Source organism: Pogoniulus pusillus, chromosome 3 (genome assembly GCF_015220805.1).
Source record: "Pogoniulus pusillus isolate bPogPus1 chromosome 3, bPogPus1.pri, whole genome shotgun sequence".
NCBI classification, from domain to species: Eukaryota; Metazoa; Chordata; class Aves; order Piciformes; family Lybiidae; genus Pogoniulus; species Pogoniulus pusillus.
The window spans coordinates 21,253,964-21,280,402 of record NC_087266.1 but is presented as its reverse complement, the minus strand read 5'-3'; the positions used below and the strand labels follow the sequence as shown (position 1 = coordinate 21,280,402).

General features: G+C 41.1%; 1 protein-coding gene across 1 annotated transcript in view; it reads left to right on the top strand.

The window, feature by feature from the left end:
• The first annotated feature begins 432 nt into the window (after positions 1–432).
• MIPEP (mitochondrial intermediate peptidase) overlaps positions 433–26,439 on the top strand; it is a 79,093-nt gene continuing 53,086 nt past the window's right edge. The window contains exons 1-10 of the mRNA XM_064171995.1: positions 433–633; positions 2,758–2,931; positions 5,142–5,230; positions 8,004–8,090; positions 8,963–9,026; positions 11,341–11,523; positions 14,161–14,317; positions 14,584–14,632; positions 15,664–15,724; positions 16,362–16,414. Coding sequence (XP_064028065.1) covers positions 448–633; positions 2,758–2,931; positions 5,142–5,230; positions 8,004–8,090; positions 8,963–9,026; positions 11,341–11,523; positions 14,161–14,317; positions 14,584–14,632; positions 15,664–15,724; positions 16,362–16,414 — 1,103 coding nt within the window. The 5' untranslated portion in view covers positions 433–447. The remainder of the gene's footprint in view (positions 634–2,757; positions 2,932–5,141; positions 5,231–8,003; positions 8,091–8,962; positions 9,027–11,340; positions 11,524–14,160; positions 14,318–14,583; positions 14,633–15,663; positions 15,725–16,361; positions 16,415–26,439) is intronic.

Sequence of the window (26,439 nt, the reverse complement as noted above, 5' to 3'; positions counted from 1 at the left end):
CAGAAAGAGAAGGGTATTCTTTTCGGTAAGTCACAGACCATAAGTTTGGGCCACAGAAGCATCTAGACCGACAAACGCGCTTTAAGGTGGGCCTCGGTTTAACAAGGACACGCGCGGCATAAATGCAGCCGGCAGAGGGCGCCTCTCGCCGCGCCGCCGCCGCTCCCCAGGCCTCCGCGCAGGCCTGATACGGCTCCCCGCTCAGCCTGCCGGGCCTTTACCTTCCGCGTAGCGGCGGGCCGGGTCGGGGGAAGGACGCCTCTGCCCGAACGGCCAGTGAGGGAGACAGACGGACGGGCGGGCGGGCTGAGTGCAGACGCGGGGCTGTGACCGCCGGCGCTCCTTCTCCTCCTCCTCTCGACTCGGACGTGCGGAGTTCGCGGCGGAGGTTGTGGCGCCTGGGCCTGCTGCAGGGGCCCGCTCCAGATCGTGCCCCTGCGCTCCGCCATGCTGGCCGGCTGCCGGCAGGTGCTGCCGGCGGCGCTGGGCCGGGCGCTGCGGGGCCGAGCGCTGCGGGGCCGGGCAGCGAGGCCGTGCCGTCGCGCCGTCAGCACTAGTTGGTGCCCGGTGGGTGCCGCCTTCGATGTGAAGCTGCAGCCACAGCTGCGCGACAGCGCGGCGGGCAGGGTGACGGTGAGCAGCTGGAGGGAAGGGCCGGCTGCGGGCAGGAGGCGCTCCTGGCTGCCGGCAGCCTTGCGGTTTGCTTTGCCTCTGTGTAAATTTTGATATAAAAACTTTTAAATCGAGGAGGTGGGGACTACTATCAGAGGGTTAGGCGATTATATGTCTCTACGGATTTCAGTTCTAATGAACCAAACATTCTGTTGTGTGGACACGCAAGTTTGACAACCATGGCCTCGTTTGTTGAAACATTTGCTTAGTGGCTCAATGGAGAACGTTATGTACATACATACACATTGCGCTTTCCACTCCCAGCACTTATCTGGTTGTGCCTTTTGCCATCTGACAGTGTTATGCCAGTGCACTTTGGCTGTGCTTCAGAATTGGTTGGACTGCTGACATCCTCTTCTGTGCATGTTATTCTTGACATTCATTTGCTTTTGGCAAAGTAAGCATTTGATAGGTTGGTGACAGGCTTTTTGAGTTTTTGGGGTTTTTTTCCTTTTTAGGATAATTTGGGTACGTTAGTGAGAGTCTTGGGAATCTAAGCTAGCCCCTGGATTTCATAAGAGATGTGCTGGCAGTGGCACAGTGCATACAAAATGCTTAACACCTGCAAAATTCAGGTATTACTTCACTGGCTACACTGTACCTGCCCAGGTTGGTGAAACCATTGAACTGTGGGACTAAGAAATTCATGCGGTGAAGACATACCTGATCTCTTTATAATCCAGCACATGTTTAGGAAACTTTTCTTCCACCTGTGCAGGGATACTGGTGTAATTCTTGCTGTAGGAAATAATTCAGTTAAGTAGTGTGTTTGCTGAGTCTGGGGAATGAGCTCTGGTTTCATACGGCCCACAGAGAGGATGTAGTGTTCTTTGGGAATAGAGATGCGTGTTTCAGGCTTGCAAAGAGACTGCGATAGTGTAAATGCTGAGGCCAAGCAAAGAGTGATGCTATGGCCATGCAGTCCATTAACCCAGAGACCTACATTGAGCTTCATTTCCTTTTGTAATTAAAAACAAGTCAAACCTGGTGTCATGTGGAAGAGAAATTCTGTGGCTGTTTTCTCTGTAAGCGAAAATGCCTCCAGGTCACAGAGAACTACGTTCACAGGACAATCTCACTGGAGGAGGGTGAATGGTGATGTAGGGCAGCAGGAAGGCCTGGTCATTGCAGGACACTACATTAACTGCCTGAGTGAGCGAAGGGACAGTCTCGAGTCTTTTACAGAGCAAGTGATATGGTACTGTGATGGTTTGGGCTCTTACCCGCCCCCCCTACACTTTTGTATTTGCTCCAGCTAACTCAGATGGCCTCTGGGAATATAAATGAAGCTACTTATTTTACAGCAGCAAATATACAGGCAGCTATTTACAATATATACAGTTATATACAGAAATATACAAAGGATAAACAATACAGAAGCACAACTCCCCTCCCAGAAACCTGAGTCCCCAGGAGGGGCTCTCAAACCACCCCAACACCTCCCCCGGCCCTCTCAACCTTACCCCAGTTCTCAGAAAGAAGAGAGGTGCAGCCAAGAGGTTAGGGAGCAGGGTTAGTGGAAGCAAGGTTAATGAGATGTGACTAGGTCTGAAGGCAAAGGCAGAATGAAAGGACAAAATGGAGAATGTTTTACTTCTTCCCAGAACTCTCAGCAAGAATATGAGAGAAGAGACACAATTGTTTTTCATTTCACTGCCCATTATCTAGTTGTTTTACCAAAACATTCTAGCTTGCTTCAAACTATCACAGGTACTTGTGTGTATATGTTTGTGTGCCTGTGTTTATATATGTATATATACTCTTAGCCTTTTCAGTGTTCAGTCCAGTTCCTGTTCCCAAATAGTAAATTAAAACATGGGAAGTGTGAGAAAATGCTTCTATCTTGGAGCTTACAGTAAGAACACTAGGAAATGAAGCTGGTTTTATTTGGTAGCAGTGCCTTTAGCTGATTTTAGGACTGTTCTCTCTACAAAGACATTCACTGTGGGAAAGTTTTATTGTAGTATTGCAGTACTACAGTTACATTGGTAATGTTTTGTGCTGATAATTGCATGCTTACAGAAAGGGGCAGAAATAGAGGAGGGTAGTAGTGGTGATGTATTTTCATGTTTTTCTGCACTGCAGGGTCTGTTTGGTGTTCCAGAACTGAGCTGTCCAGAAGGATTTCAAGAAGCACAGGACAAAGCATTGCAAGAATCAGAACATCTAGTCCAGAAGGCATGTTCAACACCTCCTGGGCCAGAGACTGTAATGATCTTTGATCAGCTTTCAGATAGCTTGTGCAGAGTAGCAGACTTGGTAAGTTTATCTTTGTTTTGATTTTTTTGTTGTTGTTTTGTTTGGGGAGAGTGGTTATTTTGTTTTGTTTTCAACTATTACTTGTAGCAGTTTCTTCTGAAGTGACTTACTTAATAAGCTTACACCATGTTGTTCCATTTTACCATTTTCTGTGCTGCAATAAATAACGGATAAGCTCTGTGAAGTCTTGTGTTAAGACAAAAAGTTGAATTGATTGAAAGTTAATTACAAAGGCTTTTATTGAATGATAGGTAACTACAAATTCTGTCAATCCATCCAGTTAAAGACAGATGTAAAAGTAGCATAAAGGCCACAACAAGAAAAATAAGAGAGAAATGGAAGTTGTATTTCTGCTGTAATCATAGAACCCTAGAAGTTGGAAGGGACATCCAAAGATCAAGTCCAACCTTACTGACAAGGCAGGATCCCTTAGGGTAGTTTGCACAGGAATGCATCCAGGCAGGTTTTGAAAGTCTCCACAACATCTCTGGGCAGCCTGTTCCAGTGCTCCATCACCCTCACTGTGAAGAAGTTTGACCTCATGTTGAGGTGAAACTTTATGTTACCAATTTATAGCCATTGCTCCTTGTCTTATTTCTGCAGACCACTGAAAAAGAGATTGGCCCCATCCACTTGACAACTTAACATCTGAGCTTTCCTGCATCACTTGCATTATGGAAGATAAGGGTTTACTCTTAAAGATGGGACTGCAGTATGTGTTTTTAATGTATGAAACTTTATACATGAAGGTCCATAAGGAACTTAGAGATTAAAAGCAGCAGATGTTACTAAGCAGTATCAGCTTTTGTTAAGAGAAGAAAAAATGCGGTTATTTCCTAGATGGCACTTTCTGTTTCCCACAGGACTGAAGTACTTTATATTGTTGCCTAGAAACTGTTTGAAGTATATCTTTTATCAAAGCATCACTCTTTTATTTGAAGGAAGCAAACCCAACCTTCATATGGAAATAGGTTCTTAATATATAAGTAATTGATTTTTTTTTTTCTTTTGGTTTTCACATTTTACTTTGTGTGGTTTCAGTTCTCAAATCTGAAATATTTTACATACTCAAGGCATCTTTTGTGACAGGCACTTTTTCCTTTTGAAAGTACTTACCATGCTCTGCTGAGTCACTGATTCTCCTTTTGTCTCTCAGACTTGTCATAGACTCTGCCTGATTCCTCTTCAATAATGTCTAAGTAGAACAGTAATGCAAAATTCATTGGTCATAGTTCTGCATCTCTCTGCTAAGTTAAAATTACCTCCTATGTACTGCTTTCAGGTTTATATCATGAGAGATGCTGGGCTTGCAGAGCTCTGTATAGAAGCAATTCGTTGGCTGTTTTCTTTGGCAGGGATTTTAAGATCTGCCATTTTGCACCTATTTTGTCAATATTATACAGGATTTTAGACAGGGATTCTAAGAAGTAAAAGTCATGTGTATAACATTTGCCAGGTTGCCTTTTTAATTGAACTGCAATTATACAGTTAGGCAAAGTTGAGCTTTTTTAACTCATTTTCTGTACAATCATACTGAATGTCTTTGGTGTATGCCTAATCTTATAATTTCAAGGCTTGCACCTCCCTCAATTCTTAGCAGCTGTTTTGGAAGTCCCAAGCTTCCCAGCCTCTCTTTAGCATCCTTCTAGCCTTCTGAACTCATTTAAGTATTTGGAAACTTACTCAAAATCAGTAAGTAAAAAACCCCTTGGTCTGAACCCAGAAGAACATCTGGATTGTACTAGAAACATTTCTAGCAGGTACTGTTGTCAAAGCACAGCTTGACAGATCTATACACCAGAGTTGTAAGAGGCTGAAAACAGTCCCTCTATGCACGTTTGGTGGTGTGCTTTCTTCTTAACTGTGAATTTTAGTTTTCAAAACCTTGTGCTAACGTTTAAACACATTGGAATACCTGCGTTGTAAGGAGTCTAAAATACCTATGATACTAAAACTTTTTAACAAATACATGGATTAAAAATACTTTTTATAAAGACACATTCACATCCTGGTGTAAGAGCTATCTGCACAGTTTTGCAGTAAGTTTATTTTTTCAAAAAATGAGAAGCAAATTCTGCAAATAGATTGCAGAGAACTGTAGAAGTAAATGTTACTGTAAACAGAACTGCTTGAGTACAACTTTGAATACAACTAAAGATTTTTTTAAAAATGTCTTTTTGCCTCACTGTTTTCTTCTTGTACTGTGTTAGGCAGATTTTGTGAAAATTGCCCATCCTGACTTTGCATTCAGAGAAGCTGCTGAAGAAGCTTGCAGGAACATTGGTACCGTGGTAGAGAAGTATGACTTATTTGGTTTTGTTTCTTTCTTTAGTTTGGTGTTTTGTTTGTTTGTTTGTTTTTTTCTGTTTCCCATATACTTTTTGGATATGATCATGTGTTGTGATGGATAGACCTAGGCTGGACACCAGCTGCCCACCAAAGCTACTCTCCCTCCTCTGCTGGACAGAGGAGAGAAAATACAGGAAAGGGCTCATGGGCTGAGAGAACAATGAGATCGCTCAGCAGTTGCCATCACAGGCTAAACAGACTTGACTTGAGGAAATTAATTTATTTCCAGTCACATCAGGGTAGGATTGTGAGAAATAAAATTTAAAAACACCTTTCCTCCATCCCTCTTTCCTTCCCAGGCTCACTTCACTCCTGATTTTCTCTACCTCCTTCCGCCAAGTGATGTAGAGTTAGTGGGAATTGGGTTTGTGGTCAGTTTATCACACATTGTCTCTGCTCCACCTTTTTGAGAGGACTCCTTACATCTTCTCATGTTGGGGGTCCCTCCCATGGGAGGCAGTCCTCCAGCATGGGTTCCTTCCATGGAGTGTAGTCCTTCAGGAATGAAATGCTCCTGTGTGGATCCATCATGGAGTCACAAGTCCTACTAGCAAATGTGCTCCAGCAAATGTACTCCTCTCATCAAGCCACAAGGGTGGGGTAAGTGAAGGAGGAAAGGACAGTCTTCCCTTAAAATGAGCTTTAGAGGAAATGTATGCCTAGGGATGTGATGTATGCCTAGTGTACCCTGTCAGACTTGTGGTTAGTTAAAAACCTTATTTCACAGAACATGTTTTTAAAGATGTCTGTTTCTGAAGTTTAAGTCTGTTTTGGTTGGTGGTTTGGGTGCTTTGGTGTTTTGGTTTTTTTTCTTACTGTTTTAAAATATCTGAAAACCTAAATCCTGAAAGTTATCCTTGTGGTCCGTAACAGCAGTGAGTTCCTTTGCTTCTCTTCTGCTCTTGATGCTGAGAGGGTGAAAAAGGGTGATATTTAATCTCTAAATACAGTGTTCTTTCAATATCTTCCCTTCCTGTGGCATTCAGGAGTAGCCTTCTTAAATGAAAGCCTTGACAAGTGGTACTGTGAAGGTGACCTAGAGTTTGCTGCTTCCCTCAGAATTCGTAGTAACGTTTGATGTGGTGACTGGTTGACCTGTTATCCAGTAGTAAGCTGCAGAGGCCATGAAGACTTTTGTGCTCTGAGGAGGGCAGCAGTGCATCTGTTCAGTAAGCTTTGGGGCTAATATGTTTGACAAGAGAAAATTCTAAGATCAACAAAGTGTTGCTTTGGTCTTGCCAGAGTGTTTGGGAAACCTTTCCCTTGAAACTGGAGTTTTCAAGACCTAAATTGAGCACACTGATTATCACAACATTACTTTACTATCCAAATACCACTTCGGATTTAGATTTGTAGAAGGACTAAAGTATTCACAGAATAATTTGAGAAGTTCATAACTAATGTAAACGCTCAAAATTAGCTGTTATTGAATGTTTATATTCATGAGTGAGTGGTATCCCTCAGGAACTACTAACAGTACCTTGTAGCTACTTTTTGAGAATACTGCACTTCTTACTTAGCACCTTCTGTAGAGAGCCTTTCCTGAAGTACAGACATGATGCAATGTCTTTTTCTGTCTCTGAACTGAATGTTGATTATTAAGTTCATTTTACAAATGGGGCTGCAGGGGCTTGCCACAGCTCAGCTGTTGTAAGAGTTAGTGGGGGCTGTTGCTCGCCGCAGCTATGCTGATTTGTGTATGTGTGTTTTTAGTTCCTCACCATGAGTCTGTAATCCAGGTCACGATACAGGCTTATAGTTAATATGCCATCAAATCTGATAGACGTAGTATTTGCTAGCACAGGGACAGTGATGAGATCTGTGTCTTGATTTTGCTGGGACAGAATCCCAGGCCAGCCATAGGCTGCAGGCCATTAGCGGTTCAGAGTGAGATGACTTGAGCTGGCTCACAGGTGTATTCCAAACCATGAGCATAACACTCTATAGAAGAGGAAGTTTGCTGAAGAGAGGGGAGCCTCCTGTTGGGGCTTCTTGTAGGGGCTTCTCCTTATCCTGCTTCTCCCATCTAGGCATACCTTCCTGCATGTTGTTACTGCTCCACCTTCCTTGAGCATACCTTTACATACCTTGTACTGGCATTGGTATTAATTTGAATACTTTATTACATGCATTTTTATTTCATCCTGTGAGTCTTCTCTCCTTTTCCTGATTTCGCCTTCTCTGCTGGGGAAGAGTTATCAGGTGATAGAGTAACTGCTATAGCGTAGCCCCACATATGGGCTAAACATGGACAATCTGGAAGTGTTCTAGAGACAGTAAGGTCTTAGTCTGCTTCATTGGCACCCTGCAGCACATGAATCTGATGGCAAACTTGAGCACAGATTTGCTTTCAATAGAATCCTTCCAAATGAAGGATTAGAAAACAGTTTTCTCCCCTTTATGTGTTTGCTATCATTATCTGTAAGCATAAAAAATAAGCTCTTAGTCTTCTTGTGTTTATCACCAAATGCTATCCAAAAGTATTTTCCTATTTGATGTCCAAGACCTGATTTCCATGCCGGTTTGTCCACACATCTCACCTATATGATTTTTTCAGTTTGTAAGTGTGGCTGTCAACCAGAAAGCAGTTTCAAAATACAGTCGTTGGGTTTTAATGTTGTTTCAGTAACTATTAATCTCTGTCTTTAAATGAGTAGTAACAGGAGACTGAAATATTGGTGTTTGTTGCTAATGTGTGGGTCTTTTACTCTCTGTCTTTCTAGATTAAATACAGATGTTGAACTGTGTCAGAGTTTGAGACGTCTGCTAGCTGATGAGATTGTTGTGAGTTCTCTAGATCCAGAAACCAGGTACCGAATAATTCTCAGAGATTTAGCTTTTTTGGATATATACAATAAGGAATTATTTATGCTGTAATTTGTGCTTTGTTAAATTAATTGATGCAGCTGGGAAACGTACCCACATGTCCATTACCAATTTATTAGTCACTACAAAATGGCCTGCACATTTGTGTAGTCTTGGAGGATGTTTCTTCATGTGACTGGTGCAGATGCTATATGTAAACTGAGATCTCAAACCCCAAGCCCTTAAGATTTTCAGTAACACCATTTTGATGGAAATTAGATACTGTACTGTGGCATCTCATTGTTTTTAGAAACAGAAGTAGAGCACAGACTATATAATTTGATTTCAGCTTGTAGAAACTTGTTTATAAAATATTACAAGTGTATTTATTTAAAGTTTTATGATTGCTGTAAAATGTTTTATTAGCTGCTTCTCAGTTACAGTTCTGAATTACTTGTTTGCTGACATGGTTAGACCAGCTTAATGTTTGAGATGTTACTTCCTTCTTTCTCCCACAGTCAAGGTTGTTAGATATGAAGCCTTTTTCTGATCTGCTAGAGTAAATGAAGTGTCAAATTAAAGTAGTAATTTGCACAAACTGTTTAAATATCTAGTGTAAAGTGATGGAATTGTTTTGAAGGAGATTTTTAATGCAGGTTACTTAAATACCTAAAAAGGAAAGAATCCTCTTTCCATGAGACATTGTTAAGGACCTAAACTATAGGGAGTGTCTGTCCATAAGAACAATACTCATATAACTGATGTTATTCTCTGTAAAATACATGAAACCTAAATAACATACTAAGGGCAAAAATGTGTTAAGAAACTGTTCATTATCAAATAAAGCTGTTTTAACAGGGATTTACTGTATTTTTAGGAGAGTGGCAGAACTTTTTATGTTTGATTTTGAGATCAGTGGCATTCATTTGGATGAAGAAAAGGTAATTTTTGGCTACAACATATGAACAGAAATTTGCCTGACTACCAAAGATGAGATGATGAAACATGGGATGTGATGGTTGTGCCAGTTTGACATGTAGGATTCCCATTGTCCTCTGTGGAGTTTTGTCGCTTTTAAAGTGTGGTGCTTTTTAAGTTATTTGGGATATTAGTTGGCTGTTCCTTCCAGTTTAGCCCTCAGCATTCCTTTGTTTTGGTAAGTTAGAAGACCTGGGATCCTGTTTTCTTTGATTGGTGTCTGCATCAGATATTTAAAATAGCTGCTTAGCTCTTTAAACAACCAATTTACAGAGGGTAAAAAGCAGCACTCTGTGCACTGTGATGACAGGTTAATCTGGTAAAGTGTTTTAAAAGGGATCAGATGTTTGTCCTGGATTTCCTTGGTGCTTGGGCAACCAGAAGTTGTAACTCTTGTTCAAAATTGAATGTCTGAACCTCAGATTACCTCTCTCAAAGCTTTTGCTTGCTTTTGCAGACTCAGTAATGGATTTGCCAACATCAGCAGCTTTGACCATGGTATTTGTGGTATAGGTTCTCTGTTGGATGTCTGTTCATAGCTCATATCGCTACATAAACTTATTGCCTTATTTATTTGAGTAATTCCCTCTAAAAAGATCTGTAGAGAGTCTTTTTCCACCAGATATATGTAGTAAAGTTACTCTGAGGATCATGGCTGTGGTGGTGTTTTGTGACCTGGAAAATGATTTTAGTATATATTTTTACAGTTACTTTGTACAAAGAACAGCTCTGAAATTTAGACTCTGGGTTTTATTTCTGATTTGATTGTTACTTCTATGGTGCTTCATACCTTTTCAAGTTACAGTTTCACTTGCCCCTTATTTTTTCCAGTTTTTCTCCCCTGCTTTTCTCCTATTGCTTGCTGTTCAGTGTTTCTTTTCAGTTCTAATTTCAGACTTCAGAAATCTTTTACTGTCGTAAATTGAAATGTACTTCTGAGCCAGCAGTGTGCCCAGGTGGCCAAGAGGGCCAATGGCATCCTGGCCTGCATCAAGAATGGTGTGGCCAGCAGGAGCAGGGAGGTCATTCTGCCCCTGTACTCTGCACTGGTTAGACCACACCTTGAGTACTGTGTTCAGTTCTGGGCCCCTCAATTTAAGAAGGACATTGAGATGCCTGAATGTGTCCAGAGAAGGGAAACAAGGCTGGTGAGGGGGCTGGAGCACAAGGCCTATGAGCAGAGGCTGAGGGAGCTGGGGTTGTTTAGCCTGGAGAAGAGGAGGCTCAGGGTTGATCTTATTGCTGTCTACAACTACCTGAGGGGTGGTTGTGGCCAGGAGGAGGTTGCTCTCTTCTCTCAGGTGGCCAGCACCAGAACAAGAGGACACAGCCACAAGCTACGCCAGGGGAAATTTAGGGTCGAGGTGAGGAGAAAGTTCTTCACTGAGAGAGTCATTGGACACTGGAATGGGCTGCCCGGGGAGGTGGTGGAGTCGCCATCCCTGGAGCTGTTCAAGGCAGGATTGGACGTGGCACTTGGTGCCATGGTCTAGCCTTGAGCTCTGTGGTAACAGGTTGGCCTTGATGCTCTATGAGGTCTCTTCCAGCCTTGGTGATACTGTGGTGATACTGTGATGTGTTTGAAAGGGTAAGAATGGAGTGAGATGACAGAAATCTCCATGCTTTTTTATTTTTTGAGCTTACAAGTGTGTTGTCTCTGTACCTTCAGCCTTTTTGTTTGAGCTATGAACACACAGGCAATAGAGAGCATACTCTAACATGAGCAAATCCACTGAAACAAATTTTACAGTAGGATTAAATGTGTGAAATACTGTCAGGATGATGATGAAACCCTAAATCTCAAACTCCTCAAGGAAAGACTGAAGTACCATGAATGCTTTACAGTCTCCAGAAAATAATGCCATACAAACTAAGAGAGAAGAACTGTAATTCTGTTATCTGTTTTAGGATTCTAGTAGGATTTACCCATTTCAGTGATGCCTTTTTTTCCCCTCTGTGTTTTACGTAGCAATCATATTAAGCACAGCTATCAAAGCTTATGTAAATTGTACTTAAACTCCACTCTGCCTGTTATTACAGCAGAAGCATAGCCATTTGCTACCAAATTTGACTCCTGTCTGAAATTGTAGATCTGTCTGAGCGTGTGATCTTGCTGACTTCAGCTGTGCATTAGGATTTTGTTGATGCCGTAACTTTAATATTAAATGTCTTTTTGGCTTCATTTCTAGGAAAGCCCTATAAAATTTTAGAAGCTTAGAGTTGTGCTTGTGCTGTATCTGAAGATCCTTTGCATTTTGTACTTTGTTTTTCTTGCAGCGTAAGAAAGCAGTCAACCTCAACATCAGAATATTGGATTTGTGTAATGAGTTTCTAACGGGTACTCACCTTCCCAACAAGATTGACAGACATGTTTTGCCTGAGCATATTCGGTATAATTTTACAGCTGAAGGCAATTACCTGCAAGTTGCTGGTCTGCATGCTGACTGTCCTGATGATCTGGTGTGTATCCCCCAAGCATGCTTTGGCATATTCTATAGCAAAAGTGCGTATCAGTTATTTTACTTGCTGTTCATATGGTCTCTGATCATGGTGTTGTGACTAAGAAGGAAGAACTATTTTAGAACATAATAATTAATGGCAGCCTTGGCTGTAGAAGCTATGAAATAATAGAATTGAAGATTCTGAATTGATTGAGGAAGAGGGACAGGATACAGACTTTGAATTTTAGGCACGTAGACTTTAGCTTATGGAGTAAATTATGAGGTGGGATCCCATAGGATATGGCTCTGAAGAACAAAGGAGATTGAGAAAGCTGACAGTTCTTTAAAGGTGGTATCTTCCATGCACATAATATACTAAGATACTTAATACCAGCACATCCTGATCCTTAGAAAGCCAAACAGATGCATCAGGAGCCAGGTTTGGAAAGCAGGAAACTCTCAACAAAGCTTCATCTCTGAAAGGGAACAGACAGAAGGTGGAAGCAGGTACCAGATAGAAGGGAGGTATGTAGAAATATTGCCTGCGCATGTAGGGATGATGCCAGGAAGTCCGAAGCTCAAGTAAGTGTGGACTTGCAAGGAATATCAAAGACTACAAGTGCAACTACTGCTGCTTTAGTACTAAAAGGCTGGACAAGGAAAGACTCAGTACCACGTGGACTCAGTACCACGTAAGGTGAGTGAACTAGTGGCAGCAGACACAGACAAGGCTGGTCATTGCGCCAGTGGTCACCAATGAGTTTTCCCAGCCTGCTATTCTTAGTGACAGGGTTCAAAGAGAACAACCAATAGTAGATGATCCAATTTGAGATTATGAGAGAACTCAACCTGTACAACTCCTTGGGACCAGACTGGCTGCATCTAAGAGTCCAGAGAGAGCTGGCTATTGTCCTTTCGTAGGCTGTGAAGATGAGGGAAGCACCCCGGTCTCTGGTGAAAATAATGTTTCACTTACTTTCATAAAGGCCAAAACCCAGCAAACTGGGGAACTGCAGGCAATTTAGCTTCGCCTTGATCCCTAGGAAGGTAATGGAGAAATCCAGGACAGATTAGTCTGGATTGGTGGACCATCAGTGATAATCACAGGATCACAGAATCACAGGATGCTAGGGCTTGGAAGTGACCTCTATAGATTGAGCCCAGCCCCCTTGCCAGAGCAGGACTCTTAAAATCTAACACAGGTCATACAGGAACACATCCAGATGGGTCTTGAAAGTCTCTGAAGAAGGAGATTCCACAACTTCTCTGGAGAGCCTCATTTCCTGGCAGACTCAGTGATTGTTGTGTTGTACTCTATTGGAAGGCTGGTAATGAGAGGTCGTCCTTACCAATGACCTAGAAGTAGTGATAGAGTGCGTTCCTCACAGGTTTTCAAGTGACAGCAAATTGGGAGGAGCAATCAATATGCTGAAGGGCAAGGCTAGCATTCAGATGGAAACTTCACATTATTCGAAAAGGGCAAACAGGAATTCTAGCATCTGGAAAGGAAGAATTTTTGGCAATAGTGGAGGCTGGGGCTGCCTGGCAGGGTGCGATCTGTGGATGAGACCCAGAGGGTTGGTGATAAGAAAGCTGAGTGTGAACTAGCAGAGACCCTAAATCCAAAGATGGCCAGCAGTGTCTTGGACTTCATGGGCAGGGGCAGAGACTGAGGGAAGACATAGCCCTTTACTTGTTACTCTTTAGGCTTGACTTCAGTGGAGGCCACTAAGATGGCCAAAAGTGCTTGCACTGTGAAGGAAGGCTGGGGAAACTGGGCTTGTTCACTCTATGGCTGGCTTTGTGAGGATCCTGACAGCAGCCTGCTAGTATCTATAAGGATACTATGGAAAAGCTGGACATAGGCTCTTTAGAGTGATGCATGGCAGGAGGACAAATGGCAACAGGCATAAGCTGGCGTGAGAAATACCATCTGGAGAAGATGTTCAAAGAGAAGCTTATTTCATATAAGACAAGCATAAGTTGTTGCTAGACTTCTTAAGCTTATAAAAAGATCTTCCAAAATGAAGTTGGTTTGTGGAGCATAAGGCATTTGACCAAATTTTCTGAGCCTTGAAGTAGGGTTTTTTTGGGTGTTGGACTTTGGAAAAAAAAAAAAAGAAACAAACCAGAAATGAGAGAAAGACTGGTTGTGTGTGGGCAGATGGGCAAGCTAAGAGCTTGCTACTTCAAAAGAAATAAGACTTTTTTTTCTTTCTCCTAACCTTGTCTCTGGCTCTTATCAATCCATCCATAAGCCAGCTTAATTGATGTGCAGAGAACTATTTGGCCTTCTTTTGGGTTTATTTTCAGAAGTTTCAGTGGGTTTAAACAGTCTGTAGAGTGGTCTGAGAAGCACAGATGTTGCCAGGAGGAGGGAGGCAATGATCGGAGAGGGGTCTGTTAACAGGAGTAGAGAACAGGACTGTTTTTGACAGTCTTGAGCTGCTAGGTTTTCTCATTGCATTTCTTCCTTCCTGCTTTAATGGATAAGAGAGTCATAATTGTCAGGCAGCTGTAATTAGTGTTGTTAAAAGGCTTTAGGCCTTTTCTCAGAGATACCAGTGAAATACAGCTGTAGTGCCAGATCTTCAGTTACATCTCCTGTTTCCCTTGAACGTTGCACTGTAGTAAGGTGAGCTTTTTGTTTTATTAGGTGCGAGAAGCTGCCTACAAGATTTTTCTGTACCCAAACACTGAGCAGTTGAGCCGTTTAGAAGAATTGCTTGCTAGCCGAAACAATCTGGCACAGTTGGTTGGCTATGACACCTTTGCCCACAGGGCTCTTCAGGGAACAATGGCCAAAAATCCAGGTACAAAGCATGCGTAAAAGGATGTGCTGAGAAATAAAATGCACATTGTGTTAGGTATCAAAAATTATCCCAGCACGTAATAAAGTAAGTGTGGTACTGAATTCTCTTGGAACAACGACATGGTGGTCAATGGAGTAGTTAGTTGTTCTAAAATGAACTTTGTTCTAAGGGAGCTTGTTTTGTTTGGAATGTTTTGATGTAAATTGAATATCTTTTAATGGAAGAAACAGCTTTCTTATTTTTTTTCGTCCCCGTTTTACTTCCAGAGACAGTTAGACAGTTCCTGGAGAAGCTTTCTGAGCAGTTGTCTAAAAGGTATGTCTTTTTCCAAGCAAGACAGTGCACATGTGTTACAAATTATGCAAAACTTATAATCTGTATTAATGGATCTGGGGAGTGTAGATGGTCTCAGAGGTCACTTGCTGCCGCTTGTGCCATGTCTATGGCATGACATGCATGTGCCATTTGGCCTGATCCAGAGCAGGGCATCCACAGTATCACAGTATCATCATCAGGGTTGGAAGAGACCTCACAGATCATCAGGTCCAACCCTTTACCACAGAGCTCAAGGCTAGACCATGGCACCAAGTGCCACGTCCAATCTTGCCTTGAACAGCCCCAGGGACGGTGACTCCACCACCTCGCCAGGCAGCCCATTCCAGTGTCCAATGACTCTCTCAGTGAAGAACTTTCTCCTCACCTCAAGCCTAAATCTCCTCTGGCGCAGCCTGAGGCTGTGTCCTCTTGTTCTGGTGCTGGCCACCTGAGAGAAGAGAGCAACCTCCTCCTGGCCACAACCACCCCTCAGGTAGTTGTAGACAGCAGTAAGGTCACCCCTGAGCCTCCTCTTCTCCAGGCTAAACAATCCCAGCTCCCTCAGCCTCTCCTCATAGGGCTTGCGCTCAAGACCTCTCACCAGCCTCCTCGTCCACCACAGGAGGAGCACTGCCCTGCTACCACAGAACATACAGCTATGACAAACACTTCTCATCTTCTCCCTGTGTGCACAGCTCCATGTGTTTTACATCTCCAAGCAAAGTCCCCTGACAGTCATTCTTGCCTCTTAGTTTGACACAGCACAAAACCATTTCATCGCTGGTTATAAATTGAGTGTACTGTAAGAAAGAAAATGCTTTGGAGATGTACAGCCAGAGTAAGAGGGGCTTGATTTGAAGGTACCTGAATGGCAGAAGCAAAATAGGAAATTTTTTACTGTAGTATATGAGCCTTCTGTTTTACAGAGTACTATCAGTCTCTGACATTGGTGTTTTCTTAGAGTGTTATTTTGTACTGTATTCCATTGCTCAAAAAAAAATCAACACTTTTATCTTAAAAATATTTTTCAGAACTCAAAAAGATTTTGAAATGATGACAAAAACGAAAATGAAGCTCAACCCCCAGAATTCAGTAAGTTAAATTTGCATGTGCAGTTTTCTCTTTCACGTTTGTGTGTGATAGAATAGTATCATCTGACCTTGTTCCACAAAAATAATTTATTCTCTTTTAGTATACAACACATGGGATAATTAGAAAGAGAAACTTTGTCTTCTGTTTTCAAATGCTTTTTGACAGGTTAGCTGTTATTTGTATTAAGGCCAAGCACTGAGTGTGAGAACCAAAACAAAGTGCAGAAAGTGACTGTTTGTTTTGGATTAAGTGACTCATTTGAAAAATAGAGGCTGTACTTCAGAACAGGTGCAAGTCCAGTCTGCATACTTTATGGTATGCATCCTAATTCTGTACATAACTAGATTTATTTGGTTTTAATTTGAACTGAGTGTGTTTCTTGAAATCTGGTATGAAGTCACATTACATGTTTGAATAAGAAGTACCACCTTGCAGCAAATGTTTGAAAAAATGGGCTTTCAATTTACCATGTATGATGTTATTTCTGGTGATGTTTTTGGCCCTGAATGTTTCCAGTTATGTTTTAAAGTTCTGTGACCTGTCAAAACTGCAAAAAATATTCAAAGGAAAATAAAACTTTCACTTTGGGTTCACTTGCTGTCTGTTACTGTAATTATAAGCTGGAATTTTCTTTCAGAAGCTGATGCCTTGGGATCACCCTTACTACAGTGGTGTTCTTCGTGCTGAGAGGTAAGCTCCTTATGTTGGTGATTGTAATGTAAATTCATGTCTTTATTTAATTCATTGCAGTAAGGATAAGAAAAGTCCTCAATGTAAACAGGATTTCCCTCTTTGAATATGCACTTCAATATGAAAAAATAGAGTATTTGGTAGAACAATTGTTTGTAACTTTCTTTAGTTACTGCTGGAATGCCTGTAAGAGTTTTTGGTTCCTCTGTTTCTTTTTACCAGAAAGTGTTGGCCCTTGTTCGATGCTATAGGAGGAAGACATGGATTTAGAACAGCTAGAAGATCCTTATTCTTGTTTTGTTTTTACCTCTTAGCTGAGTTGCAGTAATGTTTTAAAAATAACTTTTGATCACTGAACACAATTCACCCCTTCAGATTTTAACTGTTGTACCTCTTACTGAACATACACCCGCAGCTTCAAATAGCAACTACTTGAGTAGATCTTCCTTGTATATGGATAGCATTCCTTCTCATTTCTCCTGCAAAGACTGGGAAATAAACCCTCTACACAGACTTAAATTGTGCACAAGACTTTTGTACATAATGATTTGTCTGAAAGACAAAGGCACTGCATGTTGCCTTCATTAGATCAGCAGTGGTGACTGTTTAGATTTGTGTTAGGAAAGATAATGTAAAGTTGTCCTGCTCACAAAGGGGGAGGAAAGAAGGTCTGTAGGTTGATGATTTTTTTGTTTGTTTGTTTTCAAACAAGCTTAGACCGAATGTGTCTGATGTAAATAGTAATTTACTGTGGATCAGAAAGCTATGGTAGTATAGACTTGGCATGGAAGGATTGCTAGCAGTTGGCCGGATGGTTCTGCTGCGTTCTTGTGCTTTGTTATTGAGGCAGTATTTCTGTGAGTGGCAGCTCTGATATTGGCCTTGTCTTAAAATACTGCATGCTGAGATGGGAGCTGAGCTATGTATGTGCAGCAGAATTCGCGTCCTGCGTGTGCAGAATTTGCTGTGCAGGGGAGAATCAGTGTACCCTGTAAGGTTCAGAACATTAGATATAGAAAACCTGGTGTTTGTTTCTTTCTGTTTCTGCAGGACTGTCTTCTGATACTTCTTAATGTCCTTCTTAGATGATGAATCTAACCATAACGTGATTGGGTTGCTGATGATCACAAATACATAATTCTGCTCATTTTGGCATTAGGAAGAAAAAATACATCCTTTCCTTGTAGGGCTCTGTAAAATACCTGATAAAGTTACTTTAAGAATTGAATAACAGCTTTATGAGCAGGGAGCTGCAGGTAAATGAGACCAAGACATTGGCAGTGCATCTTTGCTATTTTATATTTATTCAGGCACCAAATCTGGGAGCTGAATTGGTGTTTAAGGCCTCCCTGATCAAAAGGCATGACTGAGCCCCGACTTTTTTCTCCTTCCATGTTGGGCAGGAGGATGATTTTTTTTTTTCTCTCTGGCAGGTGTTTCAAGCATCTGGAGACAGGAATGTACCTTGTAATGTCCATTCCCTAAATATATTCTCTTTGCCACTTCCTATCTACATAAATGTGAACCCTCTATCCTCTATCATGTATTTATACTTAACTCTGAACACATCCTTTCTTGAATGCCCCTTGTATGCCCCTGAGCATATTATGGTATGCTCAGTAGAACATGTCTGTAACTGGAAGATAAGAACCTTATCCACCACAAGGCTTTATACTGGTGGGAATTTGACTTTTGGCTATTTGTTATTACTGTCTTTCTAACTGAGCCAGTTATCTTGCAATATTACATTTCTAAGGAAAAGTGATGCTGTTTTGTGTGTTTGGTTGGTTTTCTTCCTGAGGAAATAATTTATACTTTTGGTTTAGTTTGGGGTTTAATTTTATTTAATTGTATCCTATTTAATTTTATTTATAAGAGAAATAATTTCATTTTTACTTATTGTATCTTATTTGATTTTTGCATTTTGGCATCAGGTAATAACAAAATAGGTTTTCAAACAAATATTCTTGTCATGCATTTTCCCATTCTAAATATACTTTGATTAGTAGCTTAATTGTTTCATTCTTCGAGGGTTTTTCTGTTTTTGGAATACATTTAATTTTAGCTCTGTGGCTTTTACAGAAGTGCCATGGCTGTATTTGTAATAGCTCTGTGCATAGAGCAGGGTTTACATTTTTGTCTAGCGTTTTGGGATTTCTCTGTTCTTAGGAATTTTTTTTCTGCTTAGTAAAATGTTTTTGGTGAAGAGGAAGCAAAAATGTACTTCTGGGTATTTCTTTTGGACTGCTGTTGTCACTGACTCCTGCTGATGTACAGAGCAATAGTTTGCTAGTTAGGTACATAAAATGCAAATTATCTTCACAAACCTAGGTGTATGTAAAGACACTACAGGACTTTAGGTATTAAGTAGCTTAGCAACATTTTATCATAGAATCAACTAGGTTGGAAGAGACCTCCAAGATCATCCAGGCCAACCTAGCACCCAGCCCTATCCAGTCAACTACACCATGGCACCAAGTGCCTCATCCAGTCTTTTCTTGAACACCTCCAGGGACAGTGCCTCCACCACCTCCCTGGGCAGCCCATTCCAATGGCAAATCACTCTCTCTGTGAAGAACTTCCTCCTAACATCCAGCCTATACCTCCCATGGCACAAGTTGAGACTGTGTCCCCTTGTTCTGTTGCTGGTTGCCTGGGAGAAGAGACCAACCCCCACTTGGCTACAACCTCCCTTCAGGTAGTTGTAGACAGCAATGAGGTCCCCCCTGAGCCTCCTCCTCTCCAGGCTAAACAACCCCAACTCCCTCAACCTCTCCTCATAGGATTTGTGTTCTAGGCCCCTCACCAGCTTTCTACCTGCACTTCAGGATGAAAGTCTTATTATATGGGACAGTGCCTGTTGAAAGGTTTAGTGTTCACTGTTTTGGTCTATACCATTGTAATTGTGAACAGAAATGTTGGGGGGTAAACATTAGACACTGTGATCCTGAGGCGATCTTTTACCTTTGCTTTAGTTCTTCAGATTTTTGACCACCTCCATCAGTTTGTTTCAGATGACCCCGAAACTCATGACTTTATGTCTGGTTTATATCTGTAAATTCTGTATTTTAAATGAATGTATTTATATTCTAACTATGCTTATTCTATACTCAAAAAAGCATTGGGGAAATAAATATTTTGTTAGATTCTTGGTCATTAAAGAACTATATGTGTACTTCTGAAGAATGGAGCGTATTCACATGCTTTTGGGCGGTTGAATCTTAGTGACATTGGCTATCATGTCAGGTTCCCTTTATTTTCACTCTGCTTCTACGATTATCGACCGTTTCTGCTGTTTTGCAAACTGAGCAGCAGGGGGAGCTCCAGACCTAAGCTGTAAATTGAGCCCCAATAGTTTTGTTTCTGCCAGCTTTCATCAAGTCTTTTTGTGCGACACTTGGTCCTGCTTCGTATTTATAAGTCTCGTAAGTGGTAACAGGATAGCTTAGAACTTAAAAAATACATAATGCAACCTCTGCATCTTTAAACTCACACTGAGGACAGTGTAATGGTTTTGTAGCAGAAGTTTAAGTGACAGAGAAAATAGATGTTCAGTATAAAAGTACATTTAAAAGACACTGCAGACAATGTCTGAAATTCATGGTAGTATCTTAAAAGAAGATAATTAAGAGAACCTCAAGAATTTTGGCAGGCTGAGGGTGATAAAACAGTGAATGCTAGAACATGCTTCAGCGTCTAACAAGTAAGAAGATGTCTAGTATGTATTTTATAAAAATAATACTCTTGCATTTTCATACAGGCAAGCACCATAGTATTAATTAAATCCCATTACTTCTCAGTAAGTGCAGAGGCAGTTATAATTCTCAAGCACCTTGATCCTGAAAAGGTGCTGACTACTTCTAGGTTATAAAAACCCTCCAGATGCTGAAAGGGACCTTTTAAGATGAATTGCTTCCCTTGAAAATGCAATTGACTGTACTTAAGCTGCTTCTGACAGAGGCACAGAACTGTTCTTGAGATCCATGAGTGGTGAGCTTAGTGCAGTTGGTATTGCCTCCTCTTTCTCTGACCTTTGGTGCTTACCAGGCTGACCTTGCTGGCTATAATTAACTGTAGGGATTTTTGTCAAAATGTCACAGGCTTTATTCACCTTGCAGCTGTGGTGTGCTTGGAGTGTATTGCCCTCTGGACTAATTCTTCTCTTTGGGACTGCAAAAATAAATAAGACTGGCCTTGGGGATGAACACAGAATCACAGAATGTTGGGGGCTGAAAGGGATCTCGAAAAATCTTATAGTCCAACCTCCCTGCCAGAGCAGGATCACCTCAGTGCCAAAATAAGCCACTTTTCTGCTGTGTGGGAAAGAGAAGCCACCACAGCAGTTGCAGATGTTTTGGATTTTGGCATGACCATCTGAGTGAAAATTAGGACTAACTCATTTCTTTCTTGTTGGGACAGTACATAGACTGCTAGTCTCAGGGGAGAACGGGCAGCACTTCTGTGTTTTCAGTTCAGTACCAAGGAACCTAAATGTAACTGAATCTTTCTCAAACTGCTAAAAGCTACAACTAATGCTGAAGTTTGCAAGTTACTTGTAAACAAACTTGTACATGGCTGCCTCTTGTTAAACTACTTTAAGTTTTGTGAAAGAGTGTTCTGTCTTGGAAACACCACATGGAAAAATAGCCCAGTCTGAGAAAAGTGTCACTCTCTTTAAATTGAAAGTTGAAGTGGAAAAATACTGCAAAATTTTCAAAGAACCAGGAAATATTTCAAACTAAGTGTTCATATAAAAGGAAAACTTTAGTTATAAACAAAGGAATTCACACCTTCTGATGTGCACCTAACGTTAATTGATTTAACTTAGCAGTCACCAAGCCAGTGGACCAAGGTTTTGGGAGGAAAACCTGAAGGTTACTGAGAAGGCTTGCTGTGAAGCAGAATTCAAGTTTCAAAAATTATTTCTTTATTCAGAACATCATAGAAAGACCAAAAAAAAAAAAAAATGTTGATGTGAAAACAAGATCAAAGCTAAAAGTTGCGTAGAGTATTGATACCAAACCAAGATTGTGAATTGCCCCTTGACCTCCTCAAAAATATTCTATAAAGTGAAATTAGCAGAAAGAAAAAGGGAATATGAAATACAGGTGCTAGTCTATGGTGGTTGAGGGTTCAAAGGCTTTCTATTATTATTATCATTATTATTTGTAAGAACTCTAAAGTCTTCTATAAATCATAGTTAAGAGTCTCCCTTGAGGTAAAAAATTAAATTTCATAGTCTGGCATGTAATGAAAATTGGAAGGGGTTTTCCTTGTCTTGATCTCTTTAAGTTAACCTGAGGGGTTCATCTCACTTTTATCTTCCACTAACAAGATTTTTTCAAGTTTCTTTGGAAGTTTTGACTGAATCTGTTTTATTAGAGATTGTTAACTTAGTGTTCTATATTTTTTCTGGATGTCAACAGGATATTTTTTTCTTAAATAAATAAAAAGTAAGGATATGTTGGAGGCTACATTTAATAGCCACTGATAAGAGTTCTTGCCAAGCAGCTAATTGGCAATTAAGCGTCTGAATGCTTATGTTCGGGTGATCAGTGATCTCTTCTCGTGAATCCCGAATATCCAAGTTGGTAAAAAGCATTCTTTTATAGAACAGATGAGCGTCATGCTACACAAAACAGTCTTAGTTTCTGTCCAAATACATAGCTTAAAGGAAAGTGATTTTAGAGCTCTGCATTTTATTTAGACTTGGTGAAGTCAAACAACCTTAGGAATAATTACTTATAATCACATACTGCACAGGGACACAGCCTTTTTGTTTGAAGCCTGTAGTTCTTGAAGAATAACCAAACCTCATTGTGTCAGTTAACTTCTTTATAAAATCAGTTTTAAAATTGGTTTGGCTGAATTACTACTCTTAAAAATAGTGCTGGGATGCGTACTGTAAAGAGTAACATTTCTGGATTTTTTTTAATATAGTTTATCCTTTAATATAAAGGAGGAGTTCACATCAAAGAAACTACTGTTTTCTTTGATAATTATGCTTTATTTAGGAGGATACTGAGATTTCTCTTTGTAAAGTTCCTGAGCTTGCATTCTGATACAAAGTACATAAGAAAATATTCATTTTCCCCTGGCCTTTGCTATAAATTTGACATTCTGAAATTCGATTTTTTTTCAGAGTGAATTAAGTTACTGGAGTAAGTTTTAAGACAAAATGAACAGACAAAGTTTGCTTGTTCATTTCTGTGCTTTATAGTCTTTTTTGGACATTCAAGCATCTGAAGTCATACAGCTCTTCAGAAACAACAAAATTATGTAAAATTCTTTATTACCATAAAAGGGACTTTAATTCTTAACTATATTTTTTTAAAAGTCAAAATAGCTAACTGAAAGTTTATCACAGAGAAAAGTACTATTTTCCACTGTAGATTATTAGTCCATGTGTATATTTGATGCTGTTTCTAGTTTGTTTGGAGTAAGAACTATATGCTGGTGTTCTTTATTATTATATGTAAATGCACCGCACTATTTCCTATGTCTAAACTAAAAGCAGTGTATTTGGTGGGTTTTTTTTAGTATCCAGTCATGTCTTGATTTCAGGAAATAAGCTTCTAGATTAATAGCTCTTGTATATGCCTGTAACAGATGGAAATGTTATTTCCTTTTCCTGCTCTTCCAGAAGTACATTCAGATCTTTTAATTTTCACATAATAGTGTAATAAAAATTGGATGCTTAGGGTCAAGGGTAGTAGAGAAAACTTCTGTAGCACTGCAGTTAGATATCAAAAATGAATCTGTAAGAATTGAAAGAAGAAAGGTTCTATGGTAAGGAATCTTTCTGATATGTAGTATGCAAAGTTCTGTTGTGATTCATCAGACCACACCTATCTCCTTTGCCTATATTTTCAAAAGCACCTTCCCATAGAAATGGCTGTTCTAATCATCCTCTTGGGATTTGGGTGTACAACATGCAGTCCAGTCAGGGAGGCCTAAGTTCCAGAGCTTATAGCTGAGCTCAAAACTTCTGCAAGTTAACCCTTGTTGGTACCTTGCTAAACATTAAATTGGCACTATATTTGTGCCAATCTGCTTTTCTGTGGTGCCGTAGGCATCCTAGGTACCTATTTGAAGAACCTCGAATCATGTTGCTGGTGCCCAGGATGCACATTTTCAGGGAAAGGTTATCCAGACAGGATGTTTGATTCGTGTCTTGGCTTGCTTAGCTGACCCAAATCCTTTTCTTCTTTCTTGGGAAGTGCTGTAGCTATATTTTCATGTATTGACAGTTTTGGAGACACTAGCAGAACACTATACTGCTGATGTTAGCATGCCATGTTCATCATCTTCCTCAGCTGGTGCAGCAAGCAACCTGCAAATTACAGCATACAGAGAAACCTATCTTCAGGCACTTCTCTGCAGTTGCTCTCACTAAATGAAGCTCCATTTGGTTTACAATGCAGATTTTAACTGTCTGTTTCCAGAACTTTAATCTTTCTTGCTAGTAGCAGTAACCCTTAGCAGAAACTTCACCGGTAGCGTCATGCCTGTTAGTGTAGTTCAGTATGGGTTGTAATAACTTCCTTTCTGATTTCTTTTCCCAAAAATACTTGGATACATTTCCCGTCGGAGATAAAAATTGTAACTTGGCAGAATAAATGTAAAGGCAGCTTGCCAAAAACTGACCAGAAGCTTGTCCTAAAGCAGCTGTTTCTTGCAGATTTATTTATTATTTGTTTTTAAATAGAAAGAGCAAAGCTAGACAGCTGCCTAAGTCCACAGCTGATAACCTAAGGTGATTCTTAGAATGGTTGCTACTTCATCATGTAGTATAATAAAACTAATTGCACGGTAGGGTCATTAGATATGTAGATGATGAAGCTTGTTTTGCTTTGACCAATGAGCAGTTCAGGGGCTAAGTTGTAGCACTTTGGAAACTGCTCCTTTTTTATATAGAGTCAGTCACTATCAGTTCAGTCATTCCATAAAGTTTTCGTCACTAGACAAGTAATGCACAGTGGAATGCCCTGTTTTGGTGAGGTTTTGTCGGGAAGCTTTTGTATGCATTTTCAAATACACTTGGTTTCATATTAGAAAAAAAATGATCAAAGAAACTGTACACCTGGGATAGAAGATGGTGAACTTTGAGTTTCCCCTTTAGCTTCAGGAGAAATTAATTTTACAGTCTTGGATCAGCCCTCAGAAAGGTTCCGCATCCAACACAGACAAGCTCTACCTTTGTTACAGGGCAGTTTAAAGTGCTAAATGAGTGTTTGATAGAAGTCTTTGTCTTGGAGTTTCACATGGTCTTTCAGATAATCTGGCTAGGGTCAAAGAATGTTTTGGAGATACAACCCAATACCCTTGAACAGCATTAGAAACTTCATTCAAAGAGCTGAAGGAAGTTTGCTTTGTTTGTCGCAGTCTCAATCCCCATTGCTGCTGGAGGGCAGAAGGGCTCTGCAGCGGGACCTTGACCGCCTGGATAGATGGGCAGAGTCCAATGGGATGGGGTTCAATAGCTCCAAGTGCAGGGTGCTGCACTTTGGCCACAACAACCCCATGCAGAGATACAGGCTGGGGTCGGAGTGGCTGGAGAGCAGCCAGACAGAGAGGGATCTGGGGGTGCTGATTGATACCCGCCTGAACATGAGCCAGCAGTGTGCGCAGGTGGCCAAGAGAGCCAGTGGCATCCTGGCCTGCATCAGGAATGGTGTGGTCAGCAGGAGCAGGGAGGTCATTCTGCCCCTGTACTCTGCACTGGTTAGACCACACCTTGAGTACTGTGTTCAGTTCAGGGCCCCCCAGTTTAGGAGGGACGTTTCGATGCTTGAGCGTGTCCAGAGAAGGGCGACGAGGCTGGTGAGAGGCCTCGAGCACAGCCCTACGAGGAGAGGCTGAGGGAGCTGGGATTGTTTAGCCTGGAGAAGAGGAGGCTCAGGGGTAACCTTATTGCTGTCTACAACTACCTGAAGGGTGGTTGTAGCCAGGAGGAGGTTGCTCTCTTCTCTCAGGTGGCCAGCGCCAGAACGAGAGGACACAGCCTCAGGCTGTGCCAGGGGAGATTTAGGCTTGAGGTGAGGAGAAAGTTCTTCCCTGAGAGAGTCATTGGCTACTGGAATGGGCTGCCTGGCGAGGTGGTGGAGTCGCCGTCCCTGGGGCAGTTCAAGGCAAGGTTGGACGTGGCACTTGGTGCCATGGTCTAGCCTTGAGCTCTGTGGTAAAGGGTTGGACTTGATGATCTGTGAGGTCTCTTCCAACCTTGGTGATACTGTGACATTATGCTAACAGTGGTTTAGAATTTAAACACTGAATTAACTGTGCCTAGGAAGTGTTTTATTCTTGCAGTTTCACTAAGGTGATGAAGCTGTGAATATCTGAAGTTGGATAATCATTGACTATCAGATGCTTTTTTCCTGTCATCTGGAAATTATAAGTTGCTAATGGCTGCTACTGTTTGCACCTGAAATCAAACAAGAATCATAGGATGTGAGGGGTTGGAAGGGACCCAAGGAGATCATCGAGTCCAACCGCCCTGCCAGAGCAGGACAATACTATCTAACACAGATCACAGAGGAACACATCCAGACAGGCCTTGAAAGGCTCCAGAGAAGGAGACTCCACGACCTCCCTGGGGAGCCTGTTCCAGTGCTCTGTGACCCTTACAGTAAAGAAGTTCCCCCTTGTGTTGAGGCGGAACCTCTTTTGCTGCAATAAGGGAGCATGTAATTTGCAAACTCTTCCAAATATACCCACACCTCCTATCCAGACTTTGGTTTTACAGATCTGGAAGAGATTGCAGGATTTCCTGTTCTGCTAATTGAGTGTTCTTTTTCTATGAAAGATTCCAGTGTTTCAAATTAATGTCTTCCCTTTCCCCCATTGTTCCTTTATCTAATGTTGCACCTTTCATTTTGCAGTGAGTAGCATTAAATGTTAAAGGTGAGGGCTCAGAAAAGTTAGTCATATGCTTGCTCTTGTCACTGAAAGGCAAGACCATCTATTAATAATTCCAGGAACTGAGTTATGATTATAGGACATCAGCTTCAGATAGCTGAGGTTTT